The 18,635-nt window shown below is 51.1% G+C and overlaps 7 protein-coding genes across 7 annotated transcripts; 4 read left to right on the plus strand and 3 right to left on the minus strand.

Annotated features, from left to right (window-relative positions):
• Positions 1-724: 724 nt before the first annotated feature.
• Positions 725-5,559, plus strand: BDQ94DRAFT_159659 (acetyl-CoA synthetase-like protein; the record flags this gene model as incomplete). The annotated part of the gene is made up of 3 exons (XM_026769101.1): positions 725-1,530; positions 1,590-3,516; positions 3,592-5,559. The coding sequence occupies 3 exons, from the start codon at positions 725-727 to the stop codon at positions 5,557-5,559; spliced, it is 4,701 nt and encodes a 1,566-aa protein (XP_026625930.1).
• A 1,191-nt stretch (positions 5,560-6,750) lies between these two features.
• BDQ94DRAFT_170608 (uncharacterized protein) lies at positions 6,751-7,553 on the minus strand (the record flags this gene model as incomplete). The annotated part of the gene is made up of 4 exons (XM_026771530.1): positions 6,751-6,876; positions 6,941-7,039; positions 7,089-7,188; positions 7,243-7,553. 4 exons carry the CDS (start codon positions 7,551-7,553, stop codon positions 6,751-6,753), a joined length of 636 nt encoding a protein of 211 aa, XP_026625931.1.
• Positions 7,554-8,033: 480 nt separating this feature from the next.
• On the plus strand, positions 8,034-9,219 carry BDQ94DRAFT_170609 (glycoside hydrolase family 27 protein; the record flags this gene model as incomplete). The annotated part of the gene is made up of 2 exons (XM_026771531.1): positions 8,034-8,532; positions 8,597-9,219. The coding sequence occupies 2 exons, from the start codon at positions 8,034-8,036 to the stop codon at positions 9,217-9,219; spliced, it is 1,122 nt and encodes a 373-aa protein (XP_026625932.1).
• A 458-nt stretch (positions 9,220-9,677) lies between these two features.
• On the plus strand, positions 9,678-13,186 carry BDQ94DRAFT_178939 (putative C6 transcription factor; the record flags this gene model as incomplete). Its single annotated transcript, XM_026773249.1, has 8 exons — positions 9,678-9,762; positions 9,809-9,857; positions 9,999-10,036; positions 10,349-10,510; positions 10,585-11,570; positions 11,632-12,191; positions 12,249-13,042; positions 13,143-13,186. The coding sequence occupies 8 exons, from the start codon at positions 9,678-9,680 to the stop codon at positions 13,184-13,186; spliced, it is 2,718 nt and encodes a 905-aa protein (XP_026625933.1).
• Positions 13,187-13,347: 161 nt separating this feature from the next.
• BDQ94DRAFT_170611 (glycoside hydrolase family 88 protein) lies at positions 13,348-14,827 on the minus strand (the record flags this gene model as incomplete). The annotated part of the gene is made up of 2 exons (XM_026771532.1): positions 13,348-14,619; positions 14,684-14,827. The coding sequence occupies 2 exons, from the start codon at positions 14,825-14,827 to the stop codon at positions 13,348-13,350; spliced, it is 1,416 nt and encodes a 471-aa protein (XP_026625934.1).
• A 393-nt stretch (positions 14,828-15,220) lies between these two features.
• BDQ94DRAFT_170612 (putative MFS transporter) lies at positions 15,221-16,920 on the plus strand (the record flags this gene model as incomplete). The annotated part of the gene is made up of 5 exons (XM_026771533.1): positions 15,221-15,478; positions 15,536-15,762; positions 15,817-15,895; positions 15,954-16,427; positions 16,477-16,920. The coding sequence occupies 5 exons, from the start codon at positions 15,221-15,223 to the stop codon at positions 16,918-16,920; spliced, it is 1,482 nt and encodes a 493-aa protein (XP_026625935.1).
• A 299-nt stretch (positions 16,921-17,219) lies between these two features.
• Positions 17,220-18,545, minus strand: BDQ94DRAFT_170613 (uncharacterized protein; the record flags this gene model as incomplete). The annotated part of the gene is made up of 3 exons (XM_026771534.1): positions 17,220-18,064; positions 18,124-18,408; positions 18,464-18,545. The coding sequence occupies 3 exons, from the start codon at positions 18,543-18,545 to the stop codon at positions 17,220-17,222; spliced, it is 1,212 nt and encodes a 403-aa protein (XP_026625936.1).
• Positions 18,546-18,635: the final 90 nt, after the last annotated feature.

Here is an 18,635-nt window from a genome sequence, read left to right on the forward strand (position 1 = left end):
AATGGTGACTGTCTCCCCCAACTGGAAGACTGAGCATAAGCGAGGTCATGCCAACGCAGAGCGCAGGGTGGAACAACGCAGTGATCATCGAAAAGATACATTTATTCCGGCTGTCGATGCGTACAGAGACTGTCATATTACCGAATCAATGGATTCCCTCGGTACCCATTTCCGGGGAATACGAAGAAGCTCATTGCCTCCAATACAAGGTGGCCCGACCATAGAAATTCGACCTGCAGAGGGTAGACGCAAGGCGGCATCCACCAATCACCAAGGTCCACGAACCACAAGTTACAACCGTGTTTAGCTTTCTGCCAGCCTAGGATCTAGTAGGTGCACAACACAATGCCCTTGCATCCGAGGCATCAACTTAGATCTCATTGGAAAGCAGTCCGCATGTTGTAGACGGCAATGGCGGCGGTGTGGCTTGCATATGACACCACACCCTGTCAGTTCTACTGAGGGGGTTGGCCAGCGTCTGCGGTGTACAGGAGGGGCAAGTCATCATTCAGAAATAAGTGAAGTACTGCCAGGTTGCTGCGCATACTCAAAGTATTACACCTACTTTTGCCATTCTTCGTCCTCACTTATACGAGTATCCCTTACCAGATTTGCCCATGCTCTTGTCATGATGGTGAGCCGGTGCGCTGAGTAAAGCTCCCATTCAGACTGCAACATATACTAATAGCATAACAGTAGCACAGTACAGAATGACATACAGGATATGCATCAAGCATCGTCTGAACTCGCATTCCTCCAACTCACAGCGCCGTTATATGGGAGAAATGGACCGCGCCAATTCCAGGATCTGTTGCGACGCTACCAAACGCACTGGAAAGAATTGCCAGAGGCAGCCAAGGATGGCAGCTCTTCGGTCTGGACGATGACACTCGATCACGCTCAGCAGCGGGTGAAGGCGGCTATGCCCCATATTACAGACTTCATCTCATGTGAATCTCGGGAGCCAGCTCTTCTGGACCCCCGGTCAGGTCTCGTCATATCACACAAAAAGGTGCGGGAGTTCATAGTAAATTTCGATCTCAAGCTCCCAGACTCAAGTTGTGGGAAGCCACGGGTGGCGGTGGTTCTTCCCAACGGTCCCCTCATGGCCCTGGCCTTGCTTGCAGTAGCCAACCGCTATACCCTGGTGCCGATGGCAACTACAGCAGCCCCTGAGGAACTAATGAGAGATCTTGACGCGGTAGGGGCAGATGCAGTTCTCATACTTGATTCTGATATGAAACGGCTGCATACAAGGGCAGAGTTACTCGTCTTCACAGTTCAACCACAGGATGACTTGACATTCAGCGTTACTTGCGCAAACTATTCCACTATACCGCGTGGAGCCCGGAACCCTCCCAATGGCCCAGATGATCTGGCCATTATTTTGGCCACGAGTGGAACTAGTGGTACCAAGAAGCTGGTTCCAATCACCATGTTCAATCTTCTGGTCAGTGCAACATTCATCATGGACAGTTTGGAGCTGGGTCCTGGATCTCGCTGTCTGAATATGATGCCGCTCCATCATGTGTACGGGTTCCTTCGTTACTACACTGTTGATACGGAAAAGTATGCGCTAACAGAAGAAGTGGCGGTATGATGCGCAGCTTGTGGGCTCCCCTTGTGGCAGGGGGCATGACGATCTGTTGCTCTCAGTTTGATTCGAACCTCTTCTGGGATGTAGTGGAAGAACATCGCCCAACGTGGTACTACGCTGCACCGACAATGCATGAAATGATAGTAGCCGAAGCTGTGCATCGAGCTGTTGCCGTTAGAAAAAGCACCATTACATTTATCTGTAACGGGGCGGCAGCATTGCCCTCGAACCTTGCACAGCAGCTCCAAGACATATTTCGATGCTCATTGTCACTCAGCTATGGAATGACTGAATGTGTACCCATCACTGCACCGCCTAAGACCGGCGGTTTCAGTCGGCCTGGGAGTTCAGGAGTTGCCGTGGGGCCAGAGGTAGCGATTTTTAATACTCAGTATACGCAGCAGCGTGCCCCTACTGGCTCGGTGGGTCGGATCTGTGTGCGAGGCTTGCCCGTATTTCCGGGTTACCTGGCCGCAAGTGGGCTGGACCGAAGCTCATTCACCCCAGCAGGGTGGTTTGACACAGGTGATCTCGGATTAGTCGACGAGGAGGGCTGGCTCTATATCACAGGGCGGACGAAAGAAGTCATCAATCGCGGAGGGGAAACCATCTCACCCGTTGAGGTTGAGGACGCCATCATGTCGGCTGCCCGAGACCCTTTATCCAATATATTTGGCCGTATTAAGGAAGCTCTAGCATTTCCGACTCCCCATGACCTTCTTGAAGAGGTCGTCGGCGTGGCAATTGTAACCCCAGCAGGTCGCACAAGGCCAGATCTGCGTCAAATGCACCAGGCCCTCAAGGAGCGCCTGCATCAACCTAAATGGCCCGTCCTCTTGGTTTACATGGATGACCTTCCTAAGTCACAAAACAAATTGCGTCGCATTGGCTTAAGCCAGCGCCTGAGGCTGGGGATATTGACCGACCACGTTCCCGCGGCCGAGCGGCACTACGAGGCGCGGTGTCCACCGGTAGACACGCCTGTCACCGTGCCCATCGCTCAAACACGATGTGCGATTAATTTCCGTCTGGTGGAGGGATGTCTCACACAGGTGTCCGGCCTGTCAGACATTATTGTACAAGTCCATGCGGACGGATACCCGCGAGCGATCATCTTCAGGAATGGGACAGGTGAAGCCTCGACCGAGGAGATCATCGCCCGCCTCCCAGATCTTATGCACGGGTATCTAATCCCCAGTAGATTGGATGTGCTGGATGGGCCTATTCCGCGGAACACGCATGGGCTAATCGACGAGGCGCTTGTGCAAGCCAAGCTGGCTGCAATGCATCCAACGGCCACGTCACCCATGCAGCAGCGAGTATCTAATCTCTTCGCGACGGCACTCAGGCGTGCCCCAGAAGATATGACGCCCGCGACCGACTTCTTTGAGTCAGGTGGGGATAGTATGGGCGCGGGCCAGCTTATCTCCAAGATCCGGCAGGAGTTCCGGGTGCCTGTGGCAGGGGATGTTCTTTTCCAGCACAGTACCGTGGGCGCTATCACGGCCACCATCGAGGCGGCAATTGCTGAATCCGAGACACGTAAAATTGAAAAGCACGAGCTTCCAGGCTGTCGAGAGACGTACAGCTCCACCCGGCCTTGGGTGCTATTTCTGAATCTGGTTCCCTCCGTCATCCTTTACCCAATGCTTCAGGCCCTGCGTTGGACATTGCTGGTTTATCTACTATCTGAAATATCGACCCGGTTTCCGCTGCGCCCGAATCTTTTCGGACGGTTGCTTGGCCTCATCCTCATCCAACTAGCTGTTCAACTGCTGATGGCAATAGTTTCGCCCTTGATAGGGGTCGCACTGAAATGGCTGCTTGTTGGTCGATATCACGCAGGAATGTATCCGATGTGGGGGCCGTACCATATGCGGTGGTGGCTGGCACAGAAGGCGCTCCAAGTGTGTGGCAAGGTATGTGCTGAACTATGGCCCTCTCTCTGGGCATTTGCGCAGTTCTTCGGATGATAAGCTCATGAAAGACGGCAGGGTGTCTTCGACTGCTATGACCAGAGCCGGATCTGGTACTACCGAGCCCTGGGGGCACGTATTGGACGAAATGTCTCTATTGACGAGAACACGGCTCTTGGGGAGTATGATCTCCTACACATTGGCGACGGTGTGGTGCTGGAGAACTGTATCTGCCGTCCGTTCGCGAGTGAGCGCAATACCTCGATGCTGCTCCAGCCCATCTCCATTGGGGCCAGCTCATATGTGGGCCTCCGATCGACTGTTGTGCCTGGGACCACGCTGCCTCCCAATACGTGTATCGGCGCCAATTCGTCCACCTGGGAAGTCGACGATGCCGACGAGTCCAACCGCGACCAATCTTCTGCCCGGTCTCTGGAGACCCACTGGGTCTGGCAGATCTTAGTCGTGGGGTGGCTGCAGATCTTTGTCCACTTCGTGTCAGAACTGCCGCGAATCGCAGGACTGCTCCCCATCGTGAGTCGCTATCCGACCGTCGCGGACGACCGGCTGAAACACACCATCTTCTGGCTTACCAGCCGGACCCGGATCGGCTACTTTCTTCTCATGCGGCTCTACTCTGCTGTGGCGGGACCCCTTGCATGGTTTCTGGCGGTGCTCGCTGTGAAGCGTGGCTTGGATGTATCTTGTGGCCGACCCTCGCGAGGCCCTATGAACACACTGCGTCCAGCTCAGAAGGTGCGATACGCGGCCCTCAGTGCGATCATTCCGCAGGGGGACATCTCGCGCCTTGCGCAGCTGGTGGGGCCGCACTACGAGCTGGTCTCTATGGCAGTGCGAATGCTGGGCGGGCGTGTGGGGAGTCGCGTATACTGGCCCCGTACGGAGTTGAAACTGATCCCGGATTATGACCTGGTGGATATCGGGAACGATGTGGTATTTGGGTCCCGGTCGTGCTTGGTCACAGTGGACGGGGTGGGCAAAGACCCCATTGTTATCAAAGATGGGGCTATGCTGGGGGACCGATCTGTGGTGCTTCCGGGGGTAACCATTGGGACGCGCACGATGGTGGGATCGGGCGCATTGCTGCGGCGGAACGGCTCCTATCCGGACGACAGCGTCTGGACTGGCAGCAGGCATGGTGATGCAGTCCGCTTCCCTCAACTCAAGGGGAAGGGGGAAGGTACTAAAGATTCCGAAGACGGGGAGCGTGACACGACAAGGCCATTTGGGCGAGCACTGTACCTTGGGAAGGCTAACTACCACGTGCTGGGCCAGGGGCCTATCATCGGATACTCTACCTGCATGGTTGCCTTCACTGCCGTATACCCCATGGTGACGCCGCTGGCAGCATTACTGGTGCTGAGCCGTCTGCTCCCAATAGAACTAATGGCGTTTGAGATGCGATGGTGGCGTCCGTTTGCCGTGTACGGTGTGCTGGCCGCAATTATGGTGGCAGTCACTCTAGCGCAAGGTATCTTATCTTTAGGGATTGTTATCGCCAGCAAGTGGATGCTCCTCGGACAGCGGCGGGAAGGTTCCTACCCTTATGACCGCAGCAGCTATTGCCAGCGCTGGCAGATCCAGCGCACCATCGATATCCTCATCGAGGAGTCTTTTGGCGGGAGGGGGATCCTGTCGTTAATCAGCGGGACAGCGTACCTGAGCTGGTTCTATCGGGCGATGGGGGCCAAGATCGGGTCTGATTGTGCGTTAAGCGCCAACGGGGAACCGCACATATTTCTCACCGAGCCGGACTTGGTGACGCTGGGGGATCGGGTGACGGTGGATGATGCCAGCCTGGTATGCCATCTCAATACTAGAGGGGAGTTCGAGCTGCATCCGCTGCGGGTGGGCGATCGGAGTGTGATGCGCACGGGATCGCGGTTGCTATCGGGGGCATCGATGGGGGAGGATGCATGTCTGCTTGAGCATACGTTGGTGCTGTCGGGGGATCATGTTGAGGATGGGACGACGTTGCAGGGCTGGCCGGCGGAGGCGTTTATGGGGGATCGACTACGACCGTAGGGCTTATAGCATTTGCGCGGTGAGAAGAGCATATACCATGCCAAAATCCGAGAGTTGGTTGGGTTTGGAATCGGCGGTACACTGCGGGCTCTAAATATTACTCGCAATCTTCAAGAAATAATGGTTCTGTGGGCATACATTATGGCAGAGTGGGCAGGTATACAGGCACCAATCTAACAGGAAATGCTGAAATAATAGTAGGATTTCCACTCCAGTATCGCCCAAGTAACAGCTCTTGTTCTTCCAGCTTTTGGCAGATGTACAGCCGCCCAAACAAAAGCTTCATCCTCCTTCCAATCACACAAAAATGCCCATAGAAAAGTCTCAAATTTCCCCCTTCCCAACGCACATATTGTTCTCAGCTACTACACCTTGGCCATATTTAAGCCAAGGCATGATGCAGGGAATAACACCCCTTTCAAAACATCCAACCAGGCAGAATACGTTGCAACACACCACCTGTAGCAGCCCCGGGGTGCGGCAGATGTCCCAGCGGATGGTCTGCGCACTTGCGCACATCCGCGAGAGTGACTCCTTCGGGAAGATCGGCTGGGTCGACTTTCATTACTCCGAGGGAGCCGCACTCTTCTTCGACACTGAGGTCGGTGGATACGGCGGTGGTGGCGTAGATGGTGAGAAGGAGGTAGGTAAGGAGTCTCATTTTGGGGTGTCTTTGTTCGAGGTTTGGGTGACAATAAAGGTATTGTTTTGCTGAGGGTGAAGGTGGGAGAAGAGAGAGTATGTAGATTTTAGTTGGTTTTACTAGTAGTAGTCTGATTGTGTGGCGGCCCTAGGGCGAAATCTGCTGCTGCTTTAAATACTGGCGTGGAAAATAAACAGACAACGTGGCAGGATTGGCCTTGACTGTTGCCTGCTGTCTGTACGACCTATTCCTTTGTTCCATGGTGTATTGATAGGCGCCTGGTATTGATGGGTCCAAGTGGATGGATGATGCCAATGACTCGTGGGAATCATGGTGATTGATTTGGTAGGTTTTAACTTGAGGATTTGATCTACAGGGATACGATTCCCGTGAATGAAACCAACACTTGGTGAGACTTGATTAGTTAGTTAGTCTATATCTGTCTGACTACTTAGTTTCTCTTGGCAGGGTCCACAACACAATATGACATTCTTATAATGACAAGTAACTCAGGACAAGCCTGGCCTATTTGCAGTGGCTGACTGAAGTCAACAATATGAGAGCTCAGGATTCGAGCAACTCCCTGCAATGAATGTTTGTGACAGCCGTGGAAGGTCGGGTTCGAAGATCTGTGCTGATGGGTCTAGAACCCGATCGATGATGTGCACCACGCCCTATGTACAGTATCATTAGGAGAAGATCATTCAATGGTATTGCAAGGAAGGGACGAGTTCGTACACTAGTAACCGGGATATCTGATTCCACCACATTTACCACTTGATTAAGAACAATCGCACCATCCTGCACTTGCGATCCCACGAAGAGGTAGGTGGCAGTCTAAACTAGACATCAGTCGATTACATTGTAACCAGACGGGTATTCCCACCTGAAAACGCTGCAAAGTCTCATTGAAACTACTCGATGTGAGCTCAGAGTTAGGCACATAGTGGTGTATGATGGTGTTTCCCAGCCACCATTTCCCTTTCCTATTCGGGATCAGCAACAGTGATACAAGATCAGAAAGATTGATCTGTACATACGGAGTCGGCTCGAAACTATCAAAGTATGCCCCGGTATATAATTCAAAGGCATCGTTGTTCGGTGCAAAGAACGTAAATTTCCAATTCGGATCGGTGTTAAACGCTTGTGTAAATCCGCCAAGTTCATCGATTTTCTCAGACAGGATGCTCAAGTCCGACCGAGATTTGATGAAATCCAGAAGAGTCGTCACATTCGAGGAGCTGGAGGCGACATAGCCGGGGATGTTTCGGTAGTTCAGAGGATCAGTTGTGGCTATCACCGGACTAATCAAAGAAAGGAGTCCTATGATTGGAGCGAATGAGAATATCATATTGTGAGTCCCGTTATCTGGATATGTTGAGGTAACAACTTCAAAACGCGAGTTCTGGTCAGATAAAGAGATAATCCAGAGGCTTCATGATGCAGTTTGTTCAGGGTCACTAGTTTGGCCGCTGGATCTCCCGGAGCGTCTCCGCAACTTCATCCACCTGACCTGGCCAATGAGATTATACCACTCGGCTTAAAGGCTGCAGCCTTACTAGCTAGTATCTTTACTCTACCTAGCCCCTTCACTCCGGTGGGGAATCCGGACAAGCTCCGGAGGTTGCATAGAAAAGATCTGCTGCAGTTGATCTTTTATAACTACCCCAAAAATGGCTTCCCGGTTACTGCACATCACGTACCCTTGGGCAAACCCAGCAACATGATGAAACACAAATCTCAGCTATCATCATTCACCTTAGTGACAGCGACAATTTTACCTTTTGTCCATCTTGTGATGGGAGGCACAAGTCTCGCACAAAAACCTCAGATGGGCTGGAACTCATGGAACGCATTCAAAGCAACGGTCAACTATACGATAGTTCAGGAAGTTATTTCGCTGTTCGATACGCTTGGGCTGAAAGAGGCGGGCTACGAGTACGTGCTGCTTGATGATGGATGGGCAAGTTACAATCGCACGTCCGACGGGTATCTTCAAGCCAATGCAACATCCTTTCCTCAGGGTATTAAGGCACTGGCCGAAGAGGTGCATATTAGAGGCCTAAAACTAGGCCTTTACGGAGATAGTGGTCACTACACCTGTGCGTGGAGACCGGGAAGTTGGGGATACGAAGAGCGAGACGCTCAAACGTTCGCTAGCTGGGGCGTGGACTACCTCAAGTACGACAATTGTGGCGGATTTCAGTCTATGACGGAGGCCCCTCAGATCCGCTTTGGGGCAATGAAGTATGCTCTCGCGCTTTCGGGTCGAGATATCGTCTATTCCGTGTGTGGATGGGGTTATCAGTTTCCCTGGCACTGGGGAGGAGGTGAGATACACCCTGCAAACCAACCAATCTTCTACCTTAAGATACTCATCCCACCTGCCTGCAGATATCGGTCACTCATACAGAATGTCTGGCGACATTACAACAAGCTTCACCAACGAAACTGAGTGCCAGTGCAAGACCGCCTACTGTCTCAATACTGGGTATGCCGGTTGCTCAGTACTGACCATCATCAACAAAATGAAAGAAATCAGCCAATATCAGACGCCAGGTCATTGGTTGGATATGGACATGCTAGAAGTCGGAAATGCAAATTTCACACTCAACCAGCAGCAGACGCACTTTGCATTCTGGGCGGCGCTGAAGTCTCCCTTGATCATTGGTGCTGATCCCAGCAAGCTTTCCAATGACAGTTTAGCGGTCCTCACAAATGAGGCGATTATTTCCATCAACCAGGACGCGCTTGGAGAGCCTGTGACATATCGCGAAGCACATAGCAAAGAAGGTCTCTTCCAGGTATGGGCTGGGAAGGTTGAGGACGGATATGTTGTTCTGCTGCTGAATGAGAAAAGCTATCCGCAAACTGTGTCTCTGAGCTTTGCCAGTTTGGGACTTGGCTCACCTCAGAAGGTCATTGAACTTTGGTCGGGGCAGACTTTGCAGGATCTTAGTAAGTTCAATGGGAGTTTGGGGTCTTATCAAACTCTTGTTTTCAAAGTGAAGACATGAAAATCTGAGACATAGTGTGCTTTCAACTGTCAACCTTCATCTTCATAACATATGTTCTTATTATATTCGCTGGAAGAGTCTGTAACTTTCTGCAAACCCACAAAGTAGATAAATAGACATATTGAATATAAAGTAGGCTTCATTATGCATCAAGGCTGAAATTACGCTCGATTGTTTTCTAATTGCCCGCCGTATTCCCAAATAAGACAAGTCTGAGGACGGCAAATCCCAGTAACCACAATTGTTAAATTAGGTGGAAAGCATGAGCCTTTGAGCAGAGATATAACACTACACCCCATTGTGATCTTTCTATAGGAAATTCGTTCACATTGCTTGTGCCAAACGCCCAATATGGAAGTAGTTGGAAGGAAAAATACCGGCATATGCCAAGCTCCGTCCTCATTGTTTAGCGCGTAACGCTTCCGCGAACATATCAATCGGGGGTGACGGAGGTGAGGATGTTCCATCTCATGTCCCTGCAGTCTCGGCTGATAGTGGCAACAGTTTATTCCACAACCCTCGTGTCGAGGGAGTGGCATGTTGGTAACTGGTAGCCCAAGCTTCTTTTGCTGGCCCCTGAAATGTTAAGTTGATGCTAAATTTTGGTTCTTACTTGTCTCTGACAGGTGGACTGATTGGTGGGTCGACGGGTTGCGTGGCTCACTGGATCCCGTGCACTAGGGTTCGACAACTGCCTCCCTTTTCGTCCGCCACACATTAACTACCCTGCCTGGGCTCCGTAGATAGGGATAAAGTACTCATGATCAAATGAATTGCAGGTTTTTCATGACGCACTCTCTCACGCGGAGAAAGTCTAGTGCTCCTGCGCATACGTAAGTTCGCCGCCGATCCTTCCCTGAAGACATGGACCCTGGATATTAACTGCAGGTGGGTCTGTCTTGCACTCCGCAGGAGATACTTTCTCCTATTTCCTGTACACATCGGTAGAACCAAACCCTAGAATTTTAAGAGAACGGAAACAATAGTCTAATAAGAATCTGGTGCTATTCGAGAATCTATAAGCGCGATGGTGAAGGACATTTTCTGTACGGTTAGGGCGAGCGCGCCCCAAATCTTAATGAAGACTTAATAGTAGCGACGAGCCGCTGCGTGGACTCACAAGCGGAAGTTCCTGGCCAATATCTATCTAATTATGTCGATCCGTTGCCTATTCGACTTTCAATTAAGCATATCGAACCACTTGCTAAGTCATTTTGGGAAAATCTCCGGTGTCGGACACTCGCCGGTAATTACCCCGCCCGCCGACAGGAAGCTGATTGGCGCAGCGTATGTCTCCATGTCTACGAACTCAACGGTGCAGAGGATGTGCCAGGAGTGGCATGACAAGTGCGGATTGCGGGGAAGACAATTCCCCCATGGGGCGTCGGTCTTTGTGCATGCCTGGCTCTGTATGTCAGACATCTCCTTCCTGGAGACAATGTTCACATGGTAAAACTCTCAATAATCTCAACTCTGCCTACCCGATGCCCCCCAAATCCCATCCCGCAACAGCCAACGCCAACGTAGGAGACTTGCCAGAGACAACCACCAAAGGAGAGGAGGAAATTCCAGCCTGTCAGTTCTGTCGCAAGAAAAAAGCCAAGTGCAATCGAGCGCAGCCGTGTTCGCAATGTATGCGATCGGATGTTCTTTGCGTCTACGATGATCGACGGACGAAGCCCGGTCTCCGAGCTGGGGCGGTCGACCAGCTCTATCGGCGCGTCGAGACGCTGGAGAATATGTTTTTGGGTCAGGAGATGCTCTGGCAGCAGATGTGGAAGGCTTTATTCCCGAATACTGAGCCCCCGCGATCCCTGGACAAGGGAACCACGGCAGCCACGACCCTGACGGAGCGTCGGGAGCAGTTGAAGGCTTCATTACAGGAGCCTCCACCCTTAGCAGCGAAGAGGTTACTTACAGTGGCAGACGCCGACCATTCTGCACCACTGGACTGTTTTCCTCTCCCAGCCAAACGCGCCCGTGTGGAGGACGAAGTGGCTCCCCATGCGGCTGTCCTAGAGCCCGAGCCTTTCTTGGCCAACTCTTTACCTGACATCGTCTTGAACGAACTGGTGGATTTCTACTTTGTCAACATCCATCCGTGGATACCGATACTACACGTTAAGAGATTCCGTGAGCGCATGCGATCGCCGGAGGAACGAGGGCATATCAATTGCATCTTACATGCCATCATCTCTGTCTGTGCCCGCTTTTCACAAAATGGCCCAAATGGCGATACGTTGAACTTAAAAGAGATCGCCAAGAAAAGTCGGCAAGAGGTAATATTGCAAAGCACTGAAACCTTCTCCGTTGAGAATCTCCAGGCGCTAGTGATCGTCGCATTTGAGACAGTGAGCAAGAGGCCCACGCCATGGATATCCGGGAACAAGTAGACTGATTTCATTCGAACAGATTAATCGCGGCCGTGGGCCCTCCTCATGGTCTATCATTGGCAGCATGGCGGGAACCGTGGAGCAGCTTCAGCTTGGCGTGGAAGAAGATGACCTGTATCGTGTCAAGCGCATGGGAGAAAGACTGATCAGGCGCATGGTTTTTCTCACACCATCTCGGTCATGGAGTGAAGCAGAAGAGCGTCGCCGTGTATTCTGGGCAGTCTTTCTCATGGACCGCTTCTGCAGTGTCTCGACAGGCTGGAAGATCAGTCTGAGGAATGCTGATGTGAAGCGCCGTCTCCCGTGTGAAGGTGCTCTGTGGGAAAAGGAACAGGAGGTCTGCACCCCGTATTTCGGCATCTCTGATTTCAAGAACACTTCCATGCCTAATAGTCACTCAACTTCGATGGATGGCTGTGAAGAACAGGCCATCGGCGCATTTGCCTACATCATCGAGGCTACTGAGTCACTGGCCTTAGTGACCAACTTCTATCTCCACCACGTCTTTCTGATTAACGATGCCAGCAAGGCACGATTATGGCTCGTCAAATTCAAGGAACTAGATCTGCGACTGATTCAGTACGTATCATCTCTTCCCAAGGGATGTCTAAACACCAGTGATGCTGACGCGCGCAGATGGAAAATCCACTTGCCTCCCAAATGGCGCGAAGCCTGCGTCCTAAATGAACACAGAGTCATGGACCCCAATCTGACTCTGGCACACATCACCCACAATACGGCGGTAATTCTGCTGCATCAGGGCATCGCCTATCCACCATCGCATTGGCAGAACTGTCCCATTAAGCTCCCATCAGCATCCTCTGCTGATACGTGCCTTGAAGCGGCTTCAGAGATAGCAACTATTGCTAATCAATTCCTGTCCTTTTCTCCCATCTTCACGAATCCCCAATTTTCTTTTTGTCTATTCATCGCCGGCCGCACACTCCTCGCACACGCTAGGTACAATAGGGTACCGCCTTCACCCGCACTCAACACCCTAATTGCAAACCTGATGGAGATCTCGCAGCGGTGGACAAGACACCATGACGCCAGCGAATCCCAGCAAGAGGAGAGCCTGGCATTCAAGTTTGCCACCCGACTCATCGAAGCCCAGCAGAATCGAACCAGTGCATCTCGTCCGAGTCTGGATATTCGCACGACTGCGTATTCAGATGAATCAAAGGAGGAGATGTACAAAGATCCCATGGGAAAAAACCAGGATGATCTCCCAGATTATGAATCGCTTAGCAGACCACTGCAGCTGGCTTCATTCCCTTCGCAGGAGTCCACTTCCTGCACGTTCGACCCATTCAGTCTGGCCTTCCCACCGCTGCCACCAGCCTTTCAGCAGGATTTTTCGCCCACTGGTCTCGACCCGCTCTCTTTCTATAATATGCAATTGCCGTCGGAGTCTATGTCTTCGCCTCTTGGTACGAGAAGCCACGGATCGGGTTCTCAGCACGATTCGGAGAGTTCCATGACCAGTCTCTTGCCGACGGATATTTCTCATCTCTTCGATATGACGTCTAGTCCGGGGCAGAGAATCAGTTATTACGGCAATACACGGGGAGTGACCAACAATTCGATAGTCGAGGGAGCCGACAATTAGACGAGTAACAGAACTTGCGTGATCATATTTCCTCTCATTAACGTTGAGCCTCTATATTTTATGTCTACTTCCCTGCCCCTCAGAGGGGGTTCTTTAATGCTTCTACTCCCTGCCACACTTGCTGCCTTATATATGAGGATCGACCAAGTCCATCTCAAGGAGCATATTTCCAAACAGCAAGAAATAATAATCAGCATAGACGAGACCATGGTCCGACCACCTTCGCGGAGCAAACTCATAGTTATTGATTGTTGCGCCCGTCAGTATAGTTTCAGCAACATCCCCAACCACCCTTAGCACTTCCGCCCCGTTCCGAGTCTCAGTGTGATGCGTCGAGCACTGGTCTGCGTACACGGAGATTTCTGACGCAGGACCAGCCTCGAACCGCATAGGGGGATTCAAATACCCCACAACCGTACAATCAACCAGCTTCATAGCAGCCCGAAGGTAGTGGTTAGCCGCCTCAACATCATGCAGCTTCTTGTAAGCCTTATAGAGCAACAACATCCCACAGGCAGCGATCATCGCAGCAGAGGTATCGCGTGGGGAGGTGTCAGTAACAGGCGCATCAAAATCCCAATATGGGACGCCATCATCCGGCAATCTCGCAAGAAATACATCCGCCAGTGCTCTAGCAGTGCGAAGGAATCTCATCTCTCTTGTCCACTCGAATGTCTGCGCGAACCCCATGATTCCCCACGCCTGGCCTCGTGCCCAGCAGCTATCATCACTATATCCCTGATTTGTGAATTTTTTCTTCACCTCCCCCGTCTCCGGGTCCAGGTCAACAACGTGAAATGTCGTATAGTCATCTCGGATATGATGCTTCTGTGTAGTGATCGCATGAGCCCTGGCTATATCATACAGCCTCCGACAGCCTGTTTCTCTCGCTGCCCAGAAAAGCAAATCCAGGTTCAGCATGTTGTCGATGATGAATAGGAAGTCCTGCGACGAATTTCTGTATGCATAGCGCTTGGTAATGCACTGGTCCCAGCTACGGATACACTGGGTTGATTCACTAAAGCGACTGGCGAGGGAGTGGGCTGCTAGTATGAGAGTGTTGTAGGCCGCTGGGTCTCGATGCAGGGTCCATGCCTTCATCGCCCAAGGGGTGATCATGAACCCTAGGTCGTGAGTATCCTTGCGAAGGGCGTTTTGGTGAAGGTTTGCTGTCCACCAGCGGCAGAGGTGCTCGTGTTGGAGGGGATGGGGGTGGAGGGTGGATTCGCCGGCTTGTCGTTGGGGATTCAGATGCCGGTCGCGGAAGAGAGTGCTGCGTTCTAAGAGGAGATATAAAGAGCCTGGGAAGAAACCGGAGGTCCAGAAGTCAAGGGTTCGGTAGATGTATGTGGTCTTGTCTTCGCCGGTGTATTCGGGGTAGAAGGTTGGAGGGGTTGTCTGCGTAGAATTTATTTGGTTTAGAATTGTGTGAAACGTATAGTAGTTCGGCGAGATAACTCACACTACCCATTGCCTTGGATGCGACGAACCAGACCTTGGCTAAGAGGGATTCTGAGAAGAGGGCTTCGAGTACTCGCGCCCATTGCTTGGTGGGGAGTACATCGGTGCCGTTGATGGATGTTGGGGGTCCCGCTTCGATAGACATCGTTCCTAGTCAATGATTTGCAGGCTATAGAGAGGAAGACTTCGAGATAAGCTGAATGAGATACGGAATACAAAATTGGGAAGTATGTTCAAGACCGTCCATCTACAAGATCTCCTGCTCCATTTGAGGCTGTATGCATTAGCCCTCGGAAGGGGGTCCGGGAATTCCCCCGCGCGAGAACTCTCTGCTAAAATGCACTGGACAGGCATTTCGGGCTATCTCCCGGAGTCCCTCCGACGAGCCTAGAAGACACTCGTTACAGCTAAGACTTCCCCACCATCGGGGCTCTTCATCACCCTGAATCTGGGGAATACAAATCCAAACCTTGATATCTTATCTACAGCTCAATTCTGTCTTCCTGACCCACAAGTCCGCTGCGTCTCCAAATTCACAATGGCATCCAAAATCTCCGATATGGACGCAACAACGTCCGATCATCTCGAATCAACTGAGAAAAAAGACCCCTATGCGGCAGACCCAGGCATTGAAATTGACGAGGCAACTGATAAACGACTGTTTTGGATGATCACTCGTCGTATCTTGGTCATCCAAATTGTGACTTATTTCTTTCAGTCGCTTGACAAGGGCATTCTGAATTATGCCTCTATTATGGGCATCAAGGACGATGCACATCTGGTCGGACAAGAGGTTGTACACCAGTCTTTAATAATACATAGCGTTTGGCTAAACTAATTTGACTCGGTTCAGTATTCGTTACTGGGTACGATTCTGTACATCGGGATCCTCGTGGGAGAGTATCCCCAAAACCTGCTGCTGCAGAAGTTTCCGGTTGCCAAAATGCTCTCTGTCAATGTATTTATCTGGGGTGCGATTGTGGCCTGCTCGGCTGCATCTACGCGCTTTGGATCTCTCATGGCAGTCCGGTTTCTGTTGGGGTTCTTCGAGAGCTGTATTCAACCAGCAATGATGCTCATGTGCGTGTCTTTCCAGTTGCTAATACAGAAAGACCTTGCTAACTCTAGTTCCAGAACAGCCATGTGGTATAAGCGGGAAGAGCAGTCGGTGTTGAACTCGATATGGTACTGTATGACGGGAGTGCAACTGATGGTATGTTTACCTCTCGCTCCTCTCTTATAGATGCAGTTGGACTAATTACTCCCAAAAGATTGGTGGTCTTCTCGCCTTCGGCACTTCACAGTACGTAGGCGGAGTGATAAAGAACTGGCAACTGCTTTTCCTCGCTCTTGGATGCGCGACATGCGTGTGGTCATTCTTTATTGGCTTCTTCCTACCTGATAGCCCTCTCTCAGCCAAGTGCTACAGCGAAGAAGACAAGAAACTGATGGTAGAGCGCGTACGGCATAACGAGACGGGAATCGAGAACCGACAATTCAAGCGATATCAAGTCATCGAAACGATCCAGGATCCTATTGTCTGGTGCTGCGTGATGCTCATTCTCGTGGCCAACCTAGTTATCGGTGGTCTGGGCGTCTTCTCCAACCTAATCATCGAGCAATTCGGCTTCTCTCTGCTTCAAACCGAGCTTTTGAACATTGCTCAAGGCTCGTGGACAATCATCGTAATGGTTGGATCAGCATGGTGCTCGCAACGCTTCCAACAGACGTGTTTAATCATGATCGTGAGTTCCAATCCCTTCATTCAGCCACCCAAGGCTAAACAGATCCCAGCTCTGGACAATTCCAGCCATCGTCGGAACCATCGTTATCCTGGTCGTAACACCCACATCATCCAACGCCGGCGGCATGCTCATCGCCTTCTACTGCACGCAGTTCTTCCTCGCCGAGGGCAACATGATCATCTCCTTGATCACCCGCAACACAGCCGGTCAGACTAAGAAGAGCCTAACAATGACCTTCCTTTTCGTGGGATGGGCCGTGGGAAACCTCATCGCGCCGCAGATCTTTCAGAATTCTGACGCCCCGCGATACTTGCATGGCTTTCTGGCGCATATTGTGATCTATGCTGTCTTCATTGCGCTGACGGTTTTGACGAGGGTGATTTTGACGAGGCGGAATAAGGCCAAGGAGGGCGAAAGCAGTGATGTCTCGCATGAGTTGGCGTTTCAGGATTTGACGGATCGGGAGAATCCGAATTTTCGGTATGTATATTAGTCTGCTTTTCGCATTGGGGTGTAGGGTTGCATAGTCTTCAAGTAGCTAGTTAGTACTGGATGCGTCTCAATTTTTTCAAAAATGTATATCCACGCCCCTCGAGTCCACATATACTACCCCGGACCTGAATAAGGAAGCTGAATATGTTAAATACATCATTATATTGAAGAAGCTATCTTAGGCACGTTCAAATACTACTACATAGAGCTTCTCCGGAACAGAGCTATGCCATTTAGTAACTACATATTTTTCATTGCACTAATTGTATACATTTGAAGCTGATACATTGATCAAAGCTTCTATTCGTCTGCAACCGCAAAAAGCAAGTCCGCCCAACTGAGCGGATCAACCGGCGAGGTCTGACTCTTCACAGATGCATCATAGACATCTTTCACGCGCGAAGTCCAAGGAACATCAATCCCTCTCTCCAAAGCCTCATAATAAATCAACCCCCAAGCAGCCGGGTTCGTCTTCCCATTCTGATACCCAATATACCGATTGATCGCTGAAATATTCGCCCAAGGACCATCCACCAAAACCACCTCGCACCGATAAAAGCTCGCGTCATAAGGCACCGTCTGATTCATGAGGTACTTACCCGCATACTCCGCCGGGGTGAAAATAAGATTATTTTCCAAAGCAAATAAATCATATTCTTGATTAGCCACGACCCTCGCAGCAAGTGCCGTCCACTGCAATGCATCCTGCACATGCGTCTGATCGCGACCCGCTTCGGAGTTCTGGCCCGTGGAAGCCAGATAATTGTAGGGAAAACCGGCACAGCGATCATACTTATACGCATACAGAGCATAATTGTACAGAGCCACATCGTCAAGGTAGACGGCAAAATTGAGCAGACCCATAATACTAGCCATGCCGTAGTTTGCTTGTCCGATGATGATGCTCTGTCGAGCGAACAGCCAATAAAGCTGGACGCTCAGGCCGGAGCCGCCTTTGTATGTTGCGCCTTCTTCTACCCAACCGCCTTCCCAGCGCATGATCTCGGCTGCGTTGGCGAAAATGGAGCCTTCGATGCCGATTAGAAGGGATCGGTCTGTGCCGATGATGTTCTCGAGGTTGGAGCCCCAGGCGTCGAGGATCGTGGTTGAGCGGTTCCAGTGGCTTTCGTTGCGAGTTATGTACCCTATGTTTTCCTAATGTATTAATCCTGCAATGGTCTCTGGAACTTGATTAGAGACTTACACATTATAGCATTCTGGTATGCAGCGCGGGAGTCGTCATGAAAACTGGTATAGTTGCTTATCTGCCCACGACTAATCACAGGATACGGGCCCTGCATTTCATAAGAGGCTTCGGAGTAGGGATCCTTGGCAAAACGGGTGTATGCAGATGCCCAGGGCTCGACGCCTTTGAGAACATTGTTTCGCATAAGCTCGAGCTGAGAGTGGCTATGCCAGAGTCCTGGATGCTGGAATTGATTCGTTCTATTCTTTGACCCGGGCGTGTCGGGGACCATCATTACCGGCCCTAGAGTAAATAAGCATGTTAGTGTGGATGTTAGAGCTCAATGTCTAACTCGTACCGTTTAGACTGGGTACATCTTGAATCAACCCGTGGACGTGAACAGCGGTGGCTACCGCAAGGCATAATTTTAGAATCTGCATGATCGGAATGCTTGGTGGCAGTAAATGTTGAGTCTTAATGGTGGCATGTCGTTCATATTACTACCATCTCGTGTTTTCAAGATTGAATTA

The sequence above is a fragment of the Aspergillus welwitschiae genome (assembly GCF_003344945.1).
Source record: "Aspergillus welwitschiae strain CBS 139.54b unplaced genomic scaffold BDQ94scaffold_17, whole genome shotgun sequence".
In the NCBI taxonomy this organism is placed as follows: Eukaryota; Fungi; Ascomycota; class Eurotiomycetes; order Eurotiales; family Aspergillaceae; genus Aspergillus; species Aspergillus welwitschiae.